This window comes from Leopardus geoffroyi, chromosome B2, assembly GCF_018350155.1.
Source record: "Leopardus geoffroyi isolate Oge1 chromosome B2, O.geoffroyi_Oge1_pat1.0, whole genome shotgun sequence".
NCBI lineage: Eukaryota > Metazoa > Chordata > Mammalia > Carnivora > Felidae > Leopardus > Leopardus geoffroyi.
The window spans coordinates 98,491,039-98,513,689 of NC_059332.1; the positions used below are offsets into that span (position 1 = coordinate 98,491,039).

General features: G+C 37.4%; 2 protein-coding genes across 5 annotated transcripts in view; one reads left to right on the plus strand and one right to left on the minus strand.

Annotated features, from left to right (window-relative positions):
* Nucleotides 1-1,872, minus strand: part of SESN1 (sestrin 1) — a 117,035-nt gene extending 115,163 nt beyond the window's left edge. Inside the window, exon 1 of one of the 2 annotated variants that reach the window (XM_045499221.1) lies at nt 587-1,872. In XM_045499221.1, coding sequence (XP_045355177.1) covers nt 587-865 — 279 coding nt within the window. In that variant the 5' untranslated portion in view covers nt 866-1,872. The remainder of the gene's footprint in view (nt 1-586) is intronic. The other variant, XM_045499224.1, reaches the window with a different exon arrangement.
* A 91-nt stretch (nt 1,873-1,963) lies between these two features.
* Nucleotides 1,964-22,651, plus strand: part of CEP57L1 (centrosomal protein 57 like 1) — a 64,210-nt gene continuing 43,522 nt past the window's right edge. Inside the window, exon 1 of one of the 3 annotated variants that reach the window (XM_045499227.1) lies at nt 1,964-2,052. The gene's annotated coding sequence lies outside the window, so the exon portion shown is untranslated. Of the gene's footprint in view, nt 2,053-2,283; nt 2,370-22,651 lie in introns of those variants that run through there. The other 2 variants (XM_045499225.1, XM_045499228.1) reach the window with 2 other exon arrangements.

The window sequence follows — 22,651 nt, forward strand, 5'->3', positions numbered from 1 at the left end:
CACTTAATCTGGATTCAACTTTCAACTATAAAGAAGGTAGCTTCTTTATAATATAGACTTATTATTTTATATAATTCATTTTTTTTAAAAGAAAGGTTGCCTTTAGAGAACAGACCCTGATTTTTTTGTTTTGCTTTTAAGAACAAGAGAAAGTTGTTTCACCATTTATCTTGAACATGCAAGGAAACATTTATCATTTTAGAGGCTTTTAAATGAGAAACTTTCCACACAATATTATTTGTACTGATGTGAAAAGTACACTGGCTATACTTCCTAACAACATGGAAAAATGAAAACGCAAGTCTTTACTTGCCATTAACTGTAACTTTCTCATATTTTTCCAGGAGGAATGCAGCTTCCAAAACTCTCTAGAAAGACAATGCTTATTTACTTATATTTGAAAATTGCTTTCACTTAAATTCACCTTATTCAATTTTGGTCCCAAATTCAATGTTTTACAAGCCACTCAATAAGATGTAGAATGAATTCGTAATGAGTTCACTTAACCACCTCTTAGAAGCAAATACAACTGCAAGCAAAACTGCGCTTTACTAGATGGACAGTTGTAATTACAATGTTTTCTTACCTGGACGCTCTTCAAAATAAACTCACTTTTCTCTCTTACATCTTTAAAGGGACATCTCTTAGAAAGCATAAGCAGATGAGCAAGAAGCTTATTCAACCCATCCAAAGAAACAGCATTTGAAAGCCCGTCTGATGGACGAAAAGGTGTCTCTTTCACCGAACGAAGATACTCGGTTCTTCTTAAAATGGTTTGCCTAATGTTTTCCAGTGCTGTCTCTCTAGTAGTTGAATCTCTACTGCACAGTCCATCCCACCTCACTTCATTCTCTCCTTCAGCCATGACAACTGGAGATCTTTCTTTGCAGTCTTCAGTTACCCTTCAGCATGTCCCCAAAAGCACTTCGTATTTTTAAAACGAGGAATGTAAGAATAAAATCAGAGAAACCGAATCGTCATGAAAACACAGATGTCTGGCTGACATTTGGAACAAGAAGTGTCTTTTATATTGATGGCTTTCAAGCGACCTACAAGACAGAACTTACCCTCTCCTACATGAAGGGGCAAGCCTTGTCAGAGACTGAAAAAAGTTCGAAAGTTGAAACCCTACAGCGCTGGCTTTGCTGGACAGGCAGTCTCAGGGAAGTGCTCTCCTCTGTCTCGCGGGGTCAGCGGATATCCTCACGTTGTGGAGCTGTCAAATCCGTGCTCTGCCCAAAAAGGCTGGTAACAGTTGAACGCGCTCCAGCCATTCGGGTTTTTTTGGTCTGGGCGGCCACCGGGTTCTCAAGAGCATTCCCACCCCGCCCCTCCTCCGGCACCAATCCCCGCCCTCTGCAGCTCCTCCCTTCGCCTCAGCGGCCGGCCAAGAGCTAGTGGGGAAATCTCGCCAAACGCTTGCTCACTGGCCGCCGCGGCTGGAGACCCAGGCGTTCCTTGGGGACGGCAGCCTCCGGCAGCCGCTGTCTCGGCTACAGCGTTGGAGGAAAGCGTCTCCGGCCCCGACGATTCTGGACTCCCAGGCAGAAGCCACTTCTTTTCCTATTCCTGCGTCCTCGCCCACCTCCCACTAAGCCTGCAAAGCAAAGGGCTGGCCCGCAATCCCTAAATGCCGGGCTGCGCCGCGAAGCTGGCGGAGCAGTGAGGCCTGAGGCGCAGAGCCCGCCCCTTCGCCCAGCCCCATCGGTGGGGCTCGGCCCAGAGGGCGGGAGCAGGGAGGGGAGATGGGGTCCTCACCCCACCAGCCCCTCCCCTTTCTCCGCCCGACATAAACCAGGAGCCGCCCCTGCCCCAGCGCCCTCTTCCCCGCCCAAGCAGACGCGACCCGCAGAGGCAAAGCCATTGGAAAAAGCCCCGCCCTCCCGCTGGCTACCTCCAGACCCTAAGTCCGCGCGCGGCCTCCCACTGCTGCCGGCTGCTACGCATGCGTGATGGCGAGCAGGGCGCAGGCGCTTAAGGGGCATTTTGCGTCGGGGGCGTTTTCCGTGCCCTGACGTTTGGATTCTCTGGACTGGAGTAGGGGAAAGAAAAGTAAGGAGGCATTGAAGTACACTGAAACAATTACAGACAAGGCAAGCACGGAAAAGAAAGAGGGCGTAGACACACACCTGGAAGAAATTGAATCCAAATTTAAGATTAGCCTGAAAATAGCGACGGTCTATTACGCCAAACCCGCGGTTTGAGGAGACAGGGCTTCCTCGCATTGACTTCTGGGGAATGTAGTTTTGATGCGGCCGACGCATTCTATTGGCGATAGAAACTACAGTCCCCAGGAGCCACTGCGACGTTGTCCGTAGCGGCCTTCAAGCCAACGGTTTGCGCGAACAGAGGTTGAGAGCGTCGACTGGGTGAGCACTGTAGAGTTGCCTGCCACTTTTCCTTGGACAGGATTTTTCCTTCCTTCATTTCCTCAGGGATTTTGGAGACGACGCCATCTAGGGCTATCCTCGTAGCCAAGGGACTGTGTCCAATAATCTGCGTGGGAAGGAGTAGTCCAGGTTCCCAAGGCCGAGGGCGCGTTTGGCGCGGGAAATGGTCGCAGTCCCGAGGGTCGGAGGGAGCGGCAGAAGGCTGGGCAACAGAGATGCTGTGAAAACAAGTGCACCTTGCTGTGGACTAACGCCGAGGGATTAGGTATCCCTGTGCAGTTGCATTTTTGTTTGCCATCGTGTAGGCGAGTTCGGTGCTTTATGCGCCCGAATGAAATCCCAGGCAGGGCTTTGAAAGCGAGTTTTCAAATCCATTTTGTATGAGACTAAGGGGAAAAGAATCCCCAATATTCCTAGAAATCAATGTTTGCAGGGTTTAAGGATACTCTATGAAAGAAGACCTATAAAAATATCCAAAATTTAGTATATTTAAAGGATTCAGTCATTTGTTTTTAAGTTACCGTTTTTAAAAAGTCATTCCTTATGAGAAAAGTCAAGATGTGAAAGGCAGTTAATGGACTGAGAACCAAATTAGATTTTAATTCTAAACGTTGCAGAATATATGTGTTTCTAAAAATGTAGCCTTGTTAGGTTCTGAGTATACAACAGTGAAAAAGACACAGCCTCTACCTAGTTACAGAATCTAATGGCTAAACACACAATTATAGTATGATGTCATATCTGGCTATCTAGGATGGCTAGAAAGAAGATAACTTAGCTTGATCTTGGAAAGTCAGGAAAATCTTTATACCAGGGAAAGAGGGCCAAAATAATAGCATGTGGTGAGTCCCAGAAGTGAGAAAGATGAGATATTTTCAGGAAAATTGCAGTAAGCCAAATCGTATATATTTTGGGAAGGATAATATTTGTGTATTGATGTATTTTGAAGTTGCAAAGAGACAAGTACTGTGAATTTACCAGATAGTTTCTGAAAATGACCTGTCCTTCAACAGATTTATAGTTTTGATGAATTAGTCTACTGTAGCCTTGCTACATTCAATGCTACTGGTTTAAACCAGATTTTATTTTTAAACGTGAACTTCTTATGAGTACGATTTAAAAAATAAAAAAGACATTCCTTTTTTTGTCCTTTTTTTGACCTCATCCTCCTTTGTCCAGCCCACAAAGAGTAGGGTCATTCTTAAATCTATGTCCTTTTTTTTACTGTGTAGTTGAATATGATCTCATCCATACCCATGGTTTCACTACCACCTATGACTTTTAAATGTATAGCTCCATCCAACTTTATCTTTCCAGCTTTCATATATTTATTTCCATTATATTTCTTTTTGGAATTCTCAAAAGCACCTCGAGCTCAACATGCCTAAAACCAAATGCATGGTTATCTCTAATGAACCTGATTCTTTTCCAGTGTTCCCCATTTCAGTTAAGGATCCTACCATCCACTTGTGAAAATTTGAAAACTACACATTATTCTTGATTTCTTCTGATCCTTCGTACCTCTATAGCCAATTATTACCAAATCCTATCAATCTCATTTCCCAAATACCCTCCAAATCCATCCTTTCCCCACCATCTACAGAAGCACAGTCTTTTCCAATCTGCCATAATCTCTTGCCAGGACCATTGCAATAGTGATTATTCACTCTGACCTTTATCCATTAGTTCTCCACACAGGAGCCATAATGATCTTTTTGAAATGCAAATCTGACCAGATTTTCTCTTAAATCATTCATTGGTGTCTTAGTATTCTTAAGGCAAAGCTTCTTTGTAAAGCCTAATGTCATCTGGTCCCTTTCTACCTCTCCAGCCTCACTTCGTATACCTACCACTCTCCACCTGTCTCTGCTTCAGCCCTACAGATCTTCAGTCATTAGTTCTCATATTCCCTTTCATCCATTCATACACTCAACAAATATCTGTTGAGTATCTAGTGTGCAATGAAACAATGAAGATATATCATTGAGCACAATATACACTGACTCTTGAACAACAGGTTTGAACTGCACAGGTCCACTTACGTGTGGATTTTTTTTTTTTTTTTTTTTTTTTTTTTTTTGGTAAGTACAGTACTGCAAATCTATTTTCCTTATGGCTTTCGTAATAACATTTTCTTTTCTCTAGCTTACTTTATTGTAAGAATACCATATATAATATATAAAATATGTGTGACTCAACTGTTTATGTTATCGGTAAGGCTTCTGGTTAACAGTAGGCTTTTAGTAAAGTTTGGGGGGAGTCAAAAGTTATATAGATTAAAAGTTAAGGGATTTTTTTTACTTCCTGGTGGAGGGTCGATACTCCTAACCCCCACATTGTTCAAGGGTCAACTGTACAGCTGTGCAAAAGTCCCTATTCTCCTAGAGCTTGCATTCTGTTAAGGGGAAATCAACAATAAATATATGATATATGTGGCAAATGAAGACAAATGCAGTAGAAAATAAACCAGGAAAGGGACTAGGGAGTGCCAGATTGTGGGGGGCAAGGTTCAACTTTAAATAAGGTGGTCAGAGAAGACCTAATCAAGAAGGGGACATTTGAGGGGATCTGAAGCAGGAGGAATAAGCTGTGCAGATACCTCGAGGAAGAACATTCCTATGCAGCGAACAGCCAGTGCAAAGGCATATGGGCAGGAGCAAAAAAATAGCAGTGTAGGCTGGAGCACAATGAGTGCAGGGGAGAATAACATGATGTTACAGAGGAAGGAAGTCATGTAGGTGATTGAAAGGACTCTCCTGACTTTTTAACAAATAGGAAGCCATTGAAGGGCTTTGAGCAGATGAGTTGCATGATCTGACTTTTTTAAATGATTACTTATTTGAAATTGTGTTGAGCATAGACCACAGGGAAACAGTTTAGAAGTTTAGAAGTAGAGACACTAGTTAAGAAGCTCTAGTAATAATCCAGGTGAGAGAGGATAATGGTAGCTTGGACAAGGGTGATAACAGTGGATGTAGTGGGAAGAGACCACAGTCTGGATCTATTATGATAGTATAGCCAACAGGTTTTACTGATTGGTCATGAGGTGTGAGCATATAAGAGTCAAAGGTGAGTCCCGAGTTTTTAGGCTGAGCAGCTAAAAGGAAGGAATTGCCATTTAATGTTGTGAGAAAGTCTCCAGATTTGTGTACAGAGGTAAAGAGGTGGAAATCAAGAGTTTTGTTTGGCCATGTAAAGTTTGAGATGCCTCTAAGCTATTCAAGTTGAAGTACAGAGTAGGCATTTGTATAAATGAGTATTGAGATAACGGGAAAGATCCGGTTGTAGATAGAATATTGGGCTTCACAGTAGTGTTTTGACAGCAGTTACAGCCTGAGAATAGTTGGTGTCACAGAAAGAGGCACTCCATAGAATTTGGGTCGATTTGGAGTTATCTGCAAAGGGCACTGTGCAGGAGCAGCCAGTGAACAGAGAGGAACACCCACAGAGTGTGGTGTCCTAAAAGCCAAGTGAAAGTGGTTAAGGAGGAGGGAGTGCTAAGTATGTGAAGTGCTGTCCTGGATCAAATGAGATAAGGATTGATTAACTGACCACTACATTTAGTAATGTGGAGGTCATTGAAGATCTTGAGAGCAGTTTTGGTGGAGTAAAGAGTATAAAAGTCAGATGGACATATTTAAGAGAGAATGGGAGAACTGGAGACAGTCTGGATACAGCACCTCTGGTACTCTTTTGTTTGTCCAGACTGTTTTAGCCTGTCTTTGACTCCCCTTCCTATAGATGTTAGGTCAAATACACTTTTCTCTGAGTTTCCCTTATCTTGTTGAATGTCCCTATCATAAATAACTTTTATTTTACCATATATCTTCACTTGCTAATAAGTTACAAATACAGTTTTCTAATGGTGTGTGAAAGTTTGTCTGCTTCTAAAGTTTAAGCACAGAAGAGCAGTGATTGTACCGATTTTTGCTCATCATCTCCAGCTCCAAGTACAGTGCTTGGTATCTAATATGAACTTAGTACATATTTGATGGATAAATGGAAGACTAATGTCACAAAATTTTCAAAGGCATCGCATATTTACCTGTTGTTTACAAAAACACAAGATAATTGATAGAAGTGACTTCATAACGAAAACATTTTTGAAAATTTGTCTTAAAAGAGCAGAATTTCTGTTGCAAGTGAATTACAGTGCTCACCCTTGTGAAATTGAATTTGCTAACATTTTTACTATATTCCTGCATACCTCAGGTTGTTGCAAGATAGTAAAGTATATATATGTATAGTATATGTAGAGAAGTTGTTGCTTTAAATGAATAGTGCTTTAGTCCAGGAAAAAGCTGACTGGCTGGTCTCCCAAGAGGCCTTTATTATGAAATTAGTTGATGAATTTACTATAAAAAAAATCACTCCTAAGTCTTGTGGTCTTAGAAACACAGTCTTGCTAAGTGTACCAGAGTTCCTGGGTTGATTGCTATCCAGATGGTGAAGAGGAACTCCTTCTGTTAATTAGAGTAGGGAATACACTATGAATTCCAGTCTTGGGATGGGAAGATACTGCATCCAGGTTTGGACATGTTGTTAATCATCTTGTTTGAAGGACTTAAGAGTCATGCAGGTGAACAGTACCTAGTACTGCTTCTGGACAACCTTTCTGCATGAAACCTTAACTGTTGTTGAGAGATGTAGCTATATATTCAAATAGTGAGAAGAACATGGACCTCAGAGTCTCAGAATCTTGGCTTTGAACCCCAAGTCTGCTTTTTATTAGTGTGAATTTGGCCAATTTTTTTCAACTTCCCTAACTTTGGATATGGGAGATGAGATAGCCTTGGTGTTCTTATGACTGTTGTGAAGATTTAATGTGATAACATATATAAAGCTTTTAGGTTAGCATCTGGCATATATTGGTACTCAAGAAACCGTATCTTCTAAAATAGTCATCGATATGTAAAGTAATATTTGTCCTTCAGTTTGATCGAAATTAATGAAATGTTTATAAAGTATTTTGTAGTTGAACTGAAGGATGCTATTTTGTATAATCGTATTGCTGACATTCTGTAAGAATGAGATCCTTGAATTATATTTCATTTTTCTCAAATTTGCAATGTATTTTTAATAGTATTTTGTGTTTTAAGCTACTTAATTGGGAAAAGTTACAATAAGTAAAAATATGGCAATTATTTTTCTCATAAAACAGCATAAATAGATTACATTTTTGATCAAGGAATTCATGTCCAGCTTTATTATAAAAATTACTAAAAACACCATATTTCATGAATAACATGTCTATATGATATAAAACTTTTAAAGAATGTATACCTCAAAAATGAACTATTGGGACCTCATGAAGATAAAAAGCTTCTGCACTGCAAAGGAAACAATCAACAAAACTAAAAGGCAACCAACGGAATGAGAAAAGATATTTGCAAATGACATATCAGACAAAGGGCTAGTATCCAAAATCTATAAAGAACTCACCAAACTCCACACCCGAAAAACAAATAATCCAGTGAAGAAATGGGCAGAAAACATGAATAGACACTTCTCTAAAGAAGACATCCAGATGGCCAACAGGCACATGAAAAGATGCTTAACATCGCTCCTCATCAGGGAAATACAAATCAAAACCACACTCAGATATCACCTCACGCCAGTCAGAGTGGCCAAAATGAACAAATCAGGGGACTATAGATGCTGGCGAGGATGTGGAGAAACAGGAACCCTCTTGCACTGTTGGTGGGAATGCAAACTGGTACAGCTGCTCTGGAAAACAGTGTAGAGGTTCCTCAAAAAATTAAAAATAGGTCTACCCTATGACCCAGTAATAGCACTGCTAGGAATTTACCCAAGGGATACAGGAGTGCTGATGCATAGGGGCACTTGTACCCCAATGTTTATAGCGGCACTTTCAACAATAGGCAAATGATGGAAAGAGCCTAAATGTCCATCAACTGATGAATGGATAGGAAGTTGTGGTTTATATACACAATGGAATACTACTTGGCAATGAGTAAGAATGAAATATGGCCTTTTGTAGCAATGTGGATGGAACTGGAGAGTGTTATGCTAAGTGAAATAAGTCATACAGAGAAAGACAGATGCCATATGTTTTCATTTTTATGTGGATCCTGAGAAACTTAACAGAAGACCATGGGGGAGGGGAAGGAAAAAAAAAAGGTTAGAGAGGGAGGGAGCCAAAACATAAGAGACTTTTAAAAACTGGGAACATGGCACAAAAACAGACACATAGACCAATGGAATAGAATAGAAACCCCAGAACTAGACCCACAAACTTATGGTCAACTCATCTTTGACAAAGCAGGAAAGAACATCCAATGGAAAAAAGACAGCCTCTTTAACAAATGGTGCTGGGAGAACTGGACAGCAACATGCAGAAGGTTGAAACTAGACCACTTTCTCACACCATTCACAAAAATAAACTCAAAATGGATAAAGGACCTGAATGTGAGACAGGAAACCATCAAAACCTTAGAGGAGAAAGCAGGAAAAGACCTCTCTGACCTCAGCCGTAGCAATCTCTTACTCGACACATCCCCAAAGGCAAGGGAATTAAAAGCAAAAGTGAATTACTGGGACCTTATGAAGATAAAAAGCTTCTGCACAGCAAAGGAAACAACCAGCAAAACTAAAAGGCAACCAACGGAATGGGAAAAGATATTTGCAAATGACATATCGGACAAAGGGCTAGTATCCAGAATCTATAAAGAGCTCACCAAACTCCACACCCGAAAAACAAATAACCCAGTGAAGAAATGGGCAGAAAACATGAATAGACACTTCTCTAAAGAAGACATCCGGATGGCCAACAGGCACATGAAAAGATGTTCAGCGTCGCTCCTTATCAGGGAAATACAAATCAAAACCACACTCAGGTATCACCTCACGCCAGACAAAGCCATCAGAGTGGCCAAAATGAACAAATCAGGAGACTATAGATGCTGGAGAGGATGTGGAGAAACGGGAACCCTCTTGCACTGTTGGTGGGAATGCAAATTGGTGCAGCCGCTCTGGAAAGCAGTTTGGAGGTTCCTCAGAAAATTAAAAATAGACCTACCCTATGACCCAGCAATAGCACTGCTAGGAATTTATCCAAGGGATACAGGAGTACTGATGCATAGGGGCACTTGTACCCAATGTTCATAGCAGCACTCTCAACAATAGCCAAATTATGGAAAGAGCCTAAATGTCCATCAACTGATGAATGGATAAAGAAATTGTGGTTTATATACACAATGGAATACTACGTGGCAATGAGAAAAAATGAAATATGGCCTTTTGTAGCAACGTGGATGGAACTGGAGAGTGTGATGCTAAGTGAAATAAGCCATACAGAGAAAGACAGATACCATATGGTTTCACTCTTATGTGGATCCTGAGAAACTTAACAGGAACCCATGGGGGAGGGGGAGGAAAAAAAGAAAAAAAAAAGAGGTTAGAGTGGGAGAGAGCCAAAGCATAAGAGACTGTTAAAAACTGAGAACAAACTGAGGGTTGATGGGGGGTGGGAGGGAGGAGAGGGTGGGTGATGGGTATTGAGGAGGGCACCTTTTGGGATGAGCACTGGGTGTTTTATGGAAACCAATTTGACAATAAATTTCATATTTTATAAAAAAAATAAAAATTAAAAAATAAATAAATAAATAAAACAATACTGATGAGGGCAAAAAATAAATAAATAAATAAATATTAAAAAAATTTTTGTTAAACATAAAGACAATGAAGTATTTCTGAATAAAAATGTCTTTAAATGGGAAAAAAAATAAAATAAAAACTGGGAACAAATTGAGGGTTGATGGGGGGTGGGAGGGAGAGAAAGGTGGGTGATGGGTATTGAGGAGATCACCTGTTGGGATGAGCCTGGGTTTTGTATGGAAACCAATTTGACAATAAATTTCATATTAAAAAGAATAAAGAATGTATAGCTTAGGGAGATCTAAGTGCCACTCATAAAATTTTATTTAACAGGATATAGTTTTACACTGTTTAATTTACAGTTCTTAGTTTCATAATGTCTACCTTTTGCTACAACAAATAAACAGATGTTATGGAATTTAGAAGAACTGCTTCCAGTTGGTAAATTTTCATAAGTACATTCAGAAGACTGTTTGAGAAGCAGGATTTTTCCATGGCTGAGAAAATATTGAGATGTTTTGCTCACTTTGGGGAGAAGCAGCATAGCATTTCTGCAAGACCATTGACTTTGAAGTTAATACCTTCAAATTCTTCTGCCATTTACCTCATACAGGTTGCTAACCTTTCTAAAACCCCATTTTCTTTGTCTATAAAATACAGAGCATATTATTATCCATTTCTGATCTTTGAATATACCAAATTTAAGATCCTTATTTTTTTCTACTCACAGTGCCCTTACCAAATATTTTCACATGGCTGCCTTCCTCACTGTTTTGGATTCATCTCAAAAGCCCTATCTTCAGAGAGACTTTACCTGACCATTTTAGCTAAAGCAGACCACCTGTTTCCCTTTTTAATCTTCATCACATCAATTCAGTTATCCACTTGTATATGTTTGTTTTATGCTTATTTTGTGTTCTTCTGCATGAAGGACTCATGTGTACTACTATACTCTCAGTGCCTCAAACAGTGATTCACACATGGTAAATGCTCCTCAAATACTTGACCCACTGGCTGACTCTCCCTCATAGACTTATTAAGAAGACTCCATAAAATAATGTATGTAATGCATGTATATGCTTGGCACCATTTTCTCTGTATATTTTGTATATTTGTTTTTCTATGTCCTATCTAATTCTAAAATTTTTGAGACATAGGCTTAACACACACACATACGTAAAATCTAATAGTTATAACTACTATTATTAATAGTTAATATTCATAATGTGTTCATTCTGTGCCTGTATTATGCTAGCTGATTTATATGGATTTTCTTTCCATTAACTTTATGAAGTAGATCTTATTATCCCCATTTTTATAGGTAAGGAAGCTGAGGCCCAGAGAGTTTAAATAACTTGCCTCAAAACACATAAAGTAGTAAGTAAATGGCAGAGCCAGAAGTGGAAACCATACCTGACAAAACTCATATTCTTAACTTCTTTACAGTGCTTTATCACTTCCCCCAAACGGGTAAGTATTAAGTAAATGAGAACTTTTGTGCAGTCACTCTTTTCTCATGACAATTTAGGGAGTGGGGAGTGTATCAACTATAGAGCTTAAACACCAAGTTAGAGCTTAAATGTTCATTCTTCTACCTTCCCCAAAGAAAGGCTTTCTGCCTTCTTGCTGTGCCATCTCATCAGCTGCAGTTGCTCAGCTTCTTTATATTTGTATTGAAAATGGAAGAATCCAAACTTAAGCCAAATTCTTAAATTTTGTTTTTACTTAAAAAAATTTTTTAATGTTTATTTTTGAGAGAGAGAGAGGGAGGTGGGAGGGGCAGAGAGAGACAGAGACACAGAATCCGAAGCAGGCTCCAGGCTCTGAGTCAGCACGAATTCTTTATTCTTTGTACCCATATTGTATTTAATGTCTTACAGTGTCAGAAATCCGCAAAGGTCTAACTTTTAAAGGTAGCCTGACTCAAGTATGAACAGGGTTAGTATTAACAACTCCCAATATCCATCACAGCCCTATTTTTGCCGTTTATTCAAAATAACAGATTGCAGCTGTGGCTTTTAATTTTCTGTGTAATTTTTGTCTAGTCTTTTGATCTTTCTGGGCCTCAGAGTCTTCATCTGTGAAATGAGGGCAGTTGGAGAAGATTTTCTTTTTTTAACTAAAGCCCATAATTGCATTAAGGTTCACTCTTGTGTTGTACATTCTAAGGGTTTTGACAAGTGCATAATGCCATGTACCCACCCATGCAGGATCATATAGAATAGTTTAATACTCTCCAAAATTTCCTGTGTTCCATCTATTTATGCCTCACTCCCTCCCCTTGAAACCCTGGCAACCACTGATGTATTTACTGTCCTATAGTTTTACCTTTTCCAGAATGTTACATGGTTGGAATTAAACAGTATGCAGCCTTTTCGTACTGGCTTCTTTTACTTCACAGTATGCCTTTAAGTTTCCTCCATGTCTTTTCATGGCTTGGTAGATCATTTCTTTTTATCACTGAATAATACCACAGTTTATCTATTTACCTTTTGAAGGACATCTTGATGGCTTCTAGTTTTTGGCAGTTATTGATAAAGCTGCCTGATTTATTTGTACAGGTTTTTTTGTGGACATAAGTTTTCAACTTACTTGAATAAATAACTAATGTCATCATTGCTACATTGTATGGTAATCTTTTTCTTTTTTTAAGTTTATTTATTTTGAGAGAGAGCATGCACCTGCGTGCCCAAGTGCAAGTTGGGGGGAGGGGGACAGAGAGAGAGAATCCCAAGCAGGCTCCAAGCTGTCAGCACAGAGCCTGATGTGGGGCTCAATCCCATGAACTGTGAGATCATGACCTGAGCCAGTATCAAGAGTCAATTGCTTAACCCAATTGAACCATCCAGGTGCTCCACATTGTATGGTAATCTTATGTTTAGCTTTGTAATAAATTCCTAAGTGTCTTCCAAAGTAACCATACCATTGTGCATTTCCATCAGCAATGAATCACAGTTCCTGTTGCTCCACATCCTCACTAGCTTTAGTGTTGTCAGTGTTTTGTATTTTAGCCATTCTAGTAAGTAATGGTATCTCATTTTAATTTGCAATTGCCTAATATAGTATTGAGCATTTATTCATATGCTTATTTTCCACCTGTATTTATGTGCTTTTGGTGAGGTGTCTGTTCACATCTTTTTCCCATTTTGAAGTTGGGTGGTTCCTTTTTTTTTTATTATTGAGTTTTAAGAATTGCTTGTATATTTCAGACACAAGTTCTTTATCAGATAAGCATTTTGTGGATATTTCCCAGTCTGTGGCTTAACTTTTTATTCTCTTGACAATGTCTTTTGCAAAGCAGTTTTAAATTTTAAATAACAAGGCAAACTTGTTAGTGTTTCTTTCATGGATTGTCCTTTTTGGCATTGTATATAAGAAGTCATTGTCAAAACCAGGGTCACCCACATTTTCTCCTGTGTTAATCTAATAGACGCTTTATAGTTTTATGTTTCACATGTAGGTTTATGACCCATTTTGAGTTAATTTTTTGTGAAAGCTATAATGTCTGTGCCAAGATTTATTGATATTTTCATTAATAAAGTTTCTGCTGGCTCTGAAATTATTAATTATTTTGATCAGTAATACTAAAAGGTAAAAAACTTTAAAAAATAGTATACTGAATATTTATAACCATATAAGTGTTATCCTTCAAAACTATTCCTTCAGAGGGAGAGGCTTGGAGTCAGCCCAAAAATATGGTCAAGGGGAGGAACATATTAGGAAATGGGACTAACGGTTCCATTTCAGTGCTGCTTTACTGTTAGATGTTATTAACAGCAGTGGTGTGAGTGTTAGAGGTGTAAACTGTCAGGGAGACTGCCTACCGTTAGGAATATTGAGATACCTGTTATTTGTCTACATTGCCATTTCTTTGCTACTTTTCTGCCTGGTCATACAGTTTTGGAAAAATCCATCAATGATTTCTCCCCAATAGTTTCCCTTTCTGTACCATGAAACACTGAAGCCATCTGAACCTTAAATATCTCCTTATATAATGACTGACTTAATTTAAGTTTGTAAAGGAAATTATCCTAATTATCTTCTTTTTAGTAACATGAACAGTTTGTCTCCAAATGCTTAGTCTTTCTTTTCTTTCTTTTTCTAAGTAACAGAGGAAAATGGAATTTTACTATTTTATATTAGAGTAAGATTACTGCATTGCACATTATGATTTTAGAGGTAGACCTGCCATGAGGGATTGATGATAAAATTGTTGACCTTCTTAATATACATTTACAGTGATCACATCAAATATAAGAAGTACATATTCTCATTGTGTTATCATCCATGTGACTTGAGTTGCATATTTAATCAAAAGCCCAGCATGATATTATGAATTCATAGGAAGTGTGTACTATTACCTAGGAGATTAATAACATTTCTTAAATTTTCTGTTTATTACCTTCTACTGACTTAGATTTGTAAAAGACTATAAAGTAATTAAATTAGATACTAATTTGTGACTGCTGTTGTACAGTCCTATCACAAAATCACTCCCATTTCATGGAACAAAAAAAGAAGGAGATATAAAGGGAGAGTGATGAAGAAGGGGAGTCTCAGCAGTGAAAGAAAGGTCTTTTTTTTCTTTTCCAGAAATTAATTTTATAATTGAAAAAGAAATATATTCATTATGAATCTTTAGATAATAAGTAAAGGAAGGCTTTCACTAAGTGAGTTCGATCCCCATGTCTGGCCCTGTAATGATAGCGTGGAGCCTGCTTGGGATTTTCTCTTTTCCTGTCTCTCTGCCCCTCATCCACTTGCTAGCTTGCTCTCTCTCAAAATAAATAAACATTAAAAACATTTTTTTTAAAAGGAGACTTCCTTTTTAAAAAAAGTTAAAAGATTGTAGTGTTCATATATTTAAGCTCACGAACTGTGAGATCATGACCTAAGCCTATATCAAGAGTTGGGCGCTTAATCGACTGAGCCACCCAGGCACCCCATAAAAGAAGTCTCTTTCTTTTTCTTCCTTTACCCTCTTCCACTGGGAATATGAATTTCTGTTTGTAACAGGATGTTTTAGACAATTTTCTCTTTTTCTATTGTCACTTGTTATTTCATATTATTGATTACATACCTTGTAATATTTTGATAGTTGTCTCCTCTGTAGAACTGCTTTGAAGATTCTGTAAATAGATATTGCCTGAAATCTGTTCTATGAAATGCTAATTTCTCCAGGAGATCTCGCAAAAGGGTTTCTGTTGCAAATAAGTTTGGGAAGTGCATGGTTTATTGCTGGTTTGGAAATTCACAGTGATAGTAGAATATTAAATATACTGACAAAACTTTCAGGTTAAGAAGTTGGCTAATTTTGTTTTACCCATTTGCCCAGATTTATTTGGAAATCCGTTTAAGGAGTAACCTCAATGAATATCTTTTGAAACTAGTATTTTGGTAAATACTGTATAATAGTATGAATCTTTAGTGAGTGGTAGATCTATAATCTTTAAATATTAGAATAAGTATATTTATTTTTCTTTAAGTCAAGTTATCTTTATCATTTGGTTTTTTTCTTTTACAGCACAGGTCATCCCCTCTACCCCAATCATTCTCTTCCCCAGACCAAATGTTTTTAGTCATTTAGCTCACTTAATTGAGTACATACTAGAAATATAAAGATAAATAAAATAAAGTTCTGGCTTTTGAAGACGAAGCACTCTGATTTGATAGAGCAGGGGAGCCATCTGTAAGGGATACCCCCTCACATCTTTAAGTAATTTTAAGATCCGTGATCAGCACTTTGCACTTACTTATTTAATAGCATGAGAAAAGTATTCTTAATGTATAGTTTTCTAAAGACTTTATTCATTGAACCTAAGATGCCAAAGATTGTAAGGCACAGCTTTACGTTATGTACCACAATGAAAGAAAACATGTTGCCAAATATAATTTAAAGGTGAATTTTGATACCAGAGATGTAAAATGTATGTAGTACATTTGTGAATGTTAACTGTTAGACTTAAATGTATTTTGTTTTATGTATTTCTACATTAATTGATTGAAGGGCAACAAATGTTTATTCAATGACTACCATATAAGTCCAGTGGTTAATAGAATAATGAATAAGATATGGTCCCTTGTTCTTAAGGAACTACAGAGGAAGACAGATATGTGCAGACATTGCTAAAATGAAATTATTTTTGCTAAGGCAACTAAGTTAAATCACAAACTGTAATAAGTACATTGAAGATATTGCTAAATTAATGACAGCTGATAGCTTTGTAACAGTTCTACATTACCAGCTTCAAAAACCATCTAGTGTTAATTTTTTATTCTTTTGTTGTCAGAGGCAGTTGAGGGGTTAGTGAATAGGAGGGAGAAATGTAAAGAAATGTTTATTTGGGAGTATATATGTGTATGTTTTTCTTAAAAGAGAATAGAGTTTGTTTTAAAGATGTTTTTTGTTTTTCTCGGTTGTTATCTCCACAGGAGGTCTATTTCAAGGGAAAACAATTCTGATAATGGTAATGTTTGTTTGCTTTGGAAAATTTACAAATTGAATTATACTCAGCCAAACATGTTTCTGGTGTGTGGATTTATAGGAGGGAAAAGTGTTAATCTTAGGTTGGCATCTCTCTGCTACAGCTATTTTGGTTGGTCTGCCCACTTTCAGTGGGTGCACTTAGGGAATGCAAGCTTATTTTAATTTTGGCTTAAATAAATAGCATTAAGAAAATTAATCTATTAATTTTTTTTACCTGAGGCTAAATATAGGGAAAGTTGGATTTACTACGATTTATGGAAAGCAGTGCAGAAACAGAAAGGGCAACACATTTAGAGTCCAGAGACCTGAGTTTGAATTCTGTTTCTGCCACTTATTAGACATGTGACCTTAGGCAAGTCACTTAATCTTTTTGCCTTGGTTTCCTCTTGTTTTCAAAAATGACTATAATGATAGTATACTACTTTGTAAGGCTAAGTTAAAATTTGATGTAGGGCACTTGGGTGACTTACTCAGTTAAGTGTCCGACTTCAGCTCAGGTCATAATCTCGCAGTCCTTGAGTTTAAGCCCCACATTGGGCTCTGTATTGACAGCTCAGAGCCTGGAGCCTGCTTCAGATTCTGTGTCTCCCTCTCTCTCTGCCCCTCCCCTGCTCATGCTCTTTCTCTCTCTCTCAAAAATAAGTAAAGGTTAAACAAAAATTTTTAAAAAATTTGATTGTATAAAGGTTTTATAAATTATAGTACTTTTCAAGTATTAGTTGATATCGCTTTTAGTAGTGATATGAGGAATATACGATGTAAGACTATACATTTTTTAGAATTGACTTTTGATTTGTCTGTATTTATATGAACATTAGTCAAAAAAAGCGATGTAAATTTCTTTGAGATATTTCCTAGAATCTCATTTTCTCTCTGTTAAGCATTTCAGAGATACTTCTATTTACAATGTAGTAGGGATATTGATAAATATATTATTATCTTTATATATGTACAGTTTTGTTTGTTTTTTTATTTTTTTATCCAGGTCAGATTGTTACAAAGCTTTAATAAGTTAACTAAGGGAAACTTTGTCTGAAACACAGTATTATAGACTGGAAAAATACTCTCAAGATCTAGTGAGGTTTTTGAACTTTAGGATCTTTGTCTCAGTATAAGCAAAGTTCCAGTAATGTCTGAATTTAAAACAGCTCCAGGCAATTTAACAATATGTGTCAGAACTGTTAAAATTGTCTTCAACCTAAAAATATCATTTCTAGACTGTATCCAAATGAAAAAAAGTGGTACTTTACGTGAATATTCACTTACCGCTATTAAAAAAATACTCGAGGGGTTCCTGAGTGGCTCAGTTGGTTGAGCAACAGACTTTGGCTCAGGTCGTGATCTCATGGTTCGTGGGTTTGAGCCCTGCTTCGGGCTCTGTGCTACAGCTCAGAGCCTGGAGCCTGCTTTGGATTCTGTGTCTCCCTCTGTCTCTGCCCCTCACCCTCTTGTGCTTGCTCTCGCTTGCTCGCTCTCTCTCTCTCTCTCTCTCTCTCAGAAAATAAACATAAAAAAAAATGAAATAAAAAATTAAAAAATACTTTAAAGAAACAATAATACAAGAAAATGTTTATCATGTGCTATTAAGTAGAAAGGCAATTTCCACAAACTTGTGTGTAATCCTAATTTTTGTTTAAATAATAAAAAACTGATTTATTTAAGGGGCAACAAAATACTAGTAATTCTAACAGTCTCAGACTGGTAAGCTTTATAGTGATTTTTATTTTCTTCTGTAATTCCCAAATTTTGTAAAGGAGCGTATATTACTTTTGTAATAAAGAAATACATATATATAATATAAAAATAAAAATATATTTTTTCAGTACCAAGCCTCTTTCTAAATACTTTCACTCTTTTCAGCTAGCACAGTAAAGTATCATAGATTTATATATAATGTAAGTAAAAGTAGTTGTATGCAGTATTCATGTACATAAGAGTATTATCAATGATTGAAGTTACCATTGCAAATACCTTCAGCTGTACCTTTTGGTTTTGCCATGCTCAAACCCTTCTCTATCTTTTGATGGGCTGTAATTTGCAGCTGATAGGAAGTTGGTCATATTAAAGGAGGCTAGGTCTCTTAGCCAGTCTTGTTCTTGGTTAGACTGGCAAACTTGGCCAACTGTCATGATGAAATCAGCACTGAATGGTCAGCTGCACTTTTTGTGAGGCACCAAATTTATACTAAGTTAAAGCAAGTTCAAAGCCCTGAGTTGTTGAGGCATTTCATTTATTTCCCCTGAGACTGATCTTTTTCTCTTTTCACTTCCATCTCTTAGCAAAAACTCTGGCACAAGTTAGATACTCAGAAGTACTATTGGAATTAAAATGGAATGAAAACTGAAAATTATGCTGATTCTTAACATTAGCTTTACTGAAAAGTCATCTCAATTTTAAATGAAGCAAATTATGCAGACACAGTCACAGGCAGCCTCTGTTTGGATGCAAGGGAGGTTCATAGGAGTAATAAAGATTCCATGTTTAGCCATCATAGGGTCTTTTCTATGCCACTTGTATTCTGGCTGTTAGGGATACATTGGAAGGTCTGCAGCACTTTCAGCATTTAGCACTGTCAGCTAAAAGTAAAGTAGGTACATTGAAATCTAGTTCTAGTAAAGAACTAGAACATTTAAAAGGAGGCTAATACCAATTTTCATAGGTGCATTTTAAGTAATATATATTTTGATTATCTTAGTTAAGCTTCTACCTCAGCTAGGCAGGAAAATCAGGTTTTGTCCTTTTGCCCTCTGTGCTGTTCAACAACATATGCTATTTCTCATGTTAAGACCTTAGCAGCTGTGCCAACAAGTCCGGTTTGAAAAAAAAGTAAGGGCTTAGTGGTGTGTCTTTATCTATCAGCCTGTCAGCAACTCTGTCCATCAGTAGATTACTTCAGCCCTTTAGAACAGTTGTTCACTTCAGCTATATGGATTAGCTATGTGGTATAGTTAAGATCCTGCAGCTTGCTAATAGGAATAAGGATTGGAATTATGGGAGCACCTGGGTGGCTTAGCCGGTTAAGTATCTTGATTTCTGCTCAGGTCATGATCTCATGATTCGTGAGATCGAGCCTCACGTTGGGTTCTGTGCTGACAGTGTGGAGCCTGCTTGGGATTCATTCATTCTCTCTCTCTCTCTCTCTCTCTCTCTCTCTCAAAATAAATAAATACTTTTTAGAAAAAATTGGAACTATGAATATAGATTTCTGAATGCCAAGGAAAGCAATGTTAGGACAAACCTAGGTGCTTGTGTTGCTTTTTGAAGGAATAACTCAGACACTACTGTTAGTGACTAGAACCCACTTTTGTCTGAATGGCATGAACAGCTTCCTTTTACTTTATATTGAAATGACTTGTCAGTAGGATTTATCTTGGAGCTCTACATGGCTTTTAATTCATTTCAGTTTAACAAGTCTTTATTAAATATTGAATTAAGTGCTAAGGTTACAAAGATGAATGAAACCTGATTCCTGTCCTTAGGGCTTGCCATTTAAGGGAAAAACATGAACAGATCATTTCAATATAATATATTAAGCATATAGATACGCAAGAGGAGAGTTAATTATCCCAGGCATAAGGAGCCAAGAAAGGGAAAGCTCCATGGACAGATTAACTGATAAACTACTGTGTCTTGTATGATGAGTAAGACTATTCTAGGAAAAGAACAATATGAATGCTAGAAACATGTATTCACTCAGTAGAAGAAAGAGAAATGAACTGGGTCATGTAAAGCCTTATATGCCTTAAGAACATGCTCGATCTTTATTCTGAAGGCAGTGAGGAGTCACTGAGGAGTTCTAAGCATTAAAGTGGCTTACATGCCACTGGGTTGTAATTTTAAGATCACTCTGGAGGCAGAGGAGAGGATAGTTTTAGTGGGACAGAATTCGTAGCAGGGAAATCACTTTAGAAGGCCATTGTAATAGTCCAGGCAAAAAAAAAAAATAAGGGCCTAGTCTGGGGCAACTAGTCAGTGGTGGTAAAGATGGGATAGCATAGTTGATTGGAGAAGCGTTTTAGGTGTTGAATCCTTGGGACTTGAGCATTCGAGAGTAGGGGGATGATACTATTAACTGATTAAAAATGAAGGAAGAAAAACAGTTTTTAGGAGGAAGATAATATCTTTAATTTTGGATATGAGTTTGAGGTGCTTTTAGGACATTCAAATGGATATGAACTCTTAAACTTCAGAGAAATGGTAGCCAGTACTTGATTTAAGAAAATAATCATCTTGTGGGGCACCTGGGTGGCCACATTGTTTAAGCATTCGACTTCACCTCAGGTCATGATCTTATGGTTTGTGGGTTCAACCCCCATGTCGGCCTCTGTGCTGACACCTCAGAGCCTGGATCTCGCTTTAGATTCTGTGTCTCCTGCTTTCTCAGTTCCTCCCCACACTCTGTCTTGCTGTCTCTATCTCAAAAATAAAGAATAAAAAAATTTTAAAAAAATCATCTTGGGCAGAAATAAAGAACAAATAAATTAGAACAGCCCCCAAAGTAGTATTGTCACTGGGAAGGGCTGGGCATGGAGAAGGTGTTAGTTTTACAAATTGGGTTTGTACTGTAGCAGTGTAAAGTTACTGTGTAAGTAGGTTAAATATTGTGGGGAATATTTATGAATATTTATGAAAAGTCATCTTGTATGGTATTTATGGATTACCTATTTGGAGACTTTAGTACATAATATGGCATAATCTTAAGACAATACTGGATATAATTTAGGTTTTGATAGTTCAAAAGGATTTTAGGATTTTGTGGTTTCTCAGTATCATTATGCACATCAGTGATTATACTGACAACATTTTGGATGTGATACCCAAAGTATAAAGATTTTTAGATATCAGTAACAACTAAAATTTGACAGACGATAGCTACAGTTGTGGTGAACATAACAATGTATAAGCTTGTTGAATCACTATGTTGTACATATGAAACTAATGTAGTATTATGTGTCAACTATACTAAAAAAAAAAAAGAAAAAAGGCAGGAAGAAAAAAAAATAACTAAGCCTTATTGAGTGCTTGCTGTGAGCCAAGCTGTTTTCTGAGAACTTTCTATTGATTCATTGTATATAACTCTATGAAATAGACAGATAATCTTAATATTCCCATTTTGTAAATGGGGGAAAACACAGACATTTTCAGAAACTTGCCTCAGATTACATAGGATTCATCCTTAGGGTGTCTTGCTGCAGGCCCCACCCCTTAATCACTATATTATAAAATAATATAGATTATAGGTACATTTGCTTACAAGAGAGAATGGAAACATGAAATGCATTATGTGAACAAAAGTGCCTGTAACGGTAACATTACTAGAAATGTAAAGTTATAAGAACTTAAGGAATAGTTCATTGTCAAGAATATGTATTTTCTTTAAAGAGGAATTTTATTGCAACCTGACAAGTCAGAAAAATTAGGGAAATATAAATACAGAAAGTTGAAGTATTACAGTAATGAACGGAAGAGTTTACGTCAGAGATTAATATTTGTAAGGAATAATGTGTAAGGAAACTGAAACTCCAGGAAAAGAATGATTTTTTTTTATTATGACTGCTACTTTCCACTACTGTATATTTACGTAATACTGTATATTTTTCAAAACTAAGAGGAAGGAAATGATATAACTAAGATTGCCTGCCGTATAAGTGTCAGAAACAGGAAAAAATCTAGGTCTGCTGATTCTATCCAGACCCCTTTCCATTATGTCATATTCCTTAGTGAAACCATGCAGATTCAGCCCTCAAATCTATAGAAATGGAGGGGGAAATGCCTAAGAAAAAAGTTTACTCTCATCATTAAATCCAAGAGAATATCAAGAGTTTAAAGGGAAGTAATGGTAAAGAATGAACCAGTGGTGTCGTAATCAAAAAGATTACCATGCTTCTAGAATCTGATGAATCTTTTCCTCTATTGCCTGCTGATTGATGTACAGGACAGGAGAGTTGCTAAAGAAAAGTGTGTAGGTATATAAATAATTCTCTTTTCTTTCTGATCTCAAGACATTGTTGGTATTTGTTATCTTCAGAGAGGGAAAAGCAGTAGACATGGTTGGGAATCAGGAGTCTAAGAGTAGATAGAAAATATTTTACTTTTTATTTTGTGCTTTTCTGTGCTGTTTAAGTTTTATTACCTGTGGATGTATTACCATTTAGAA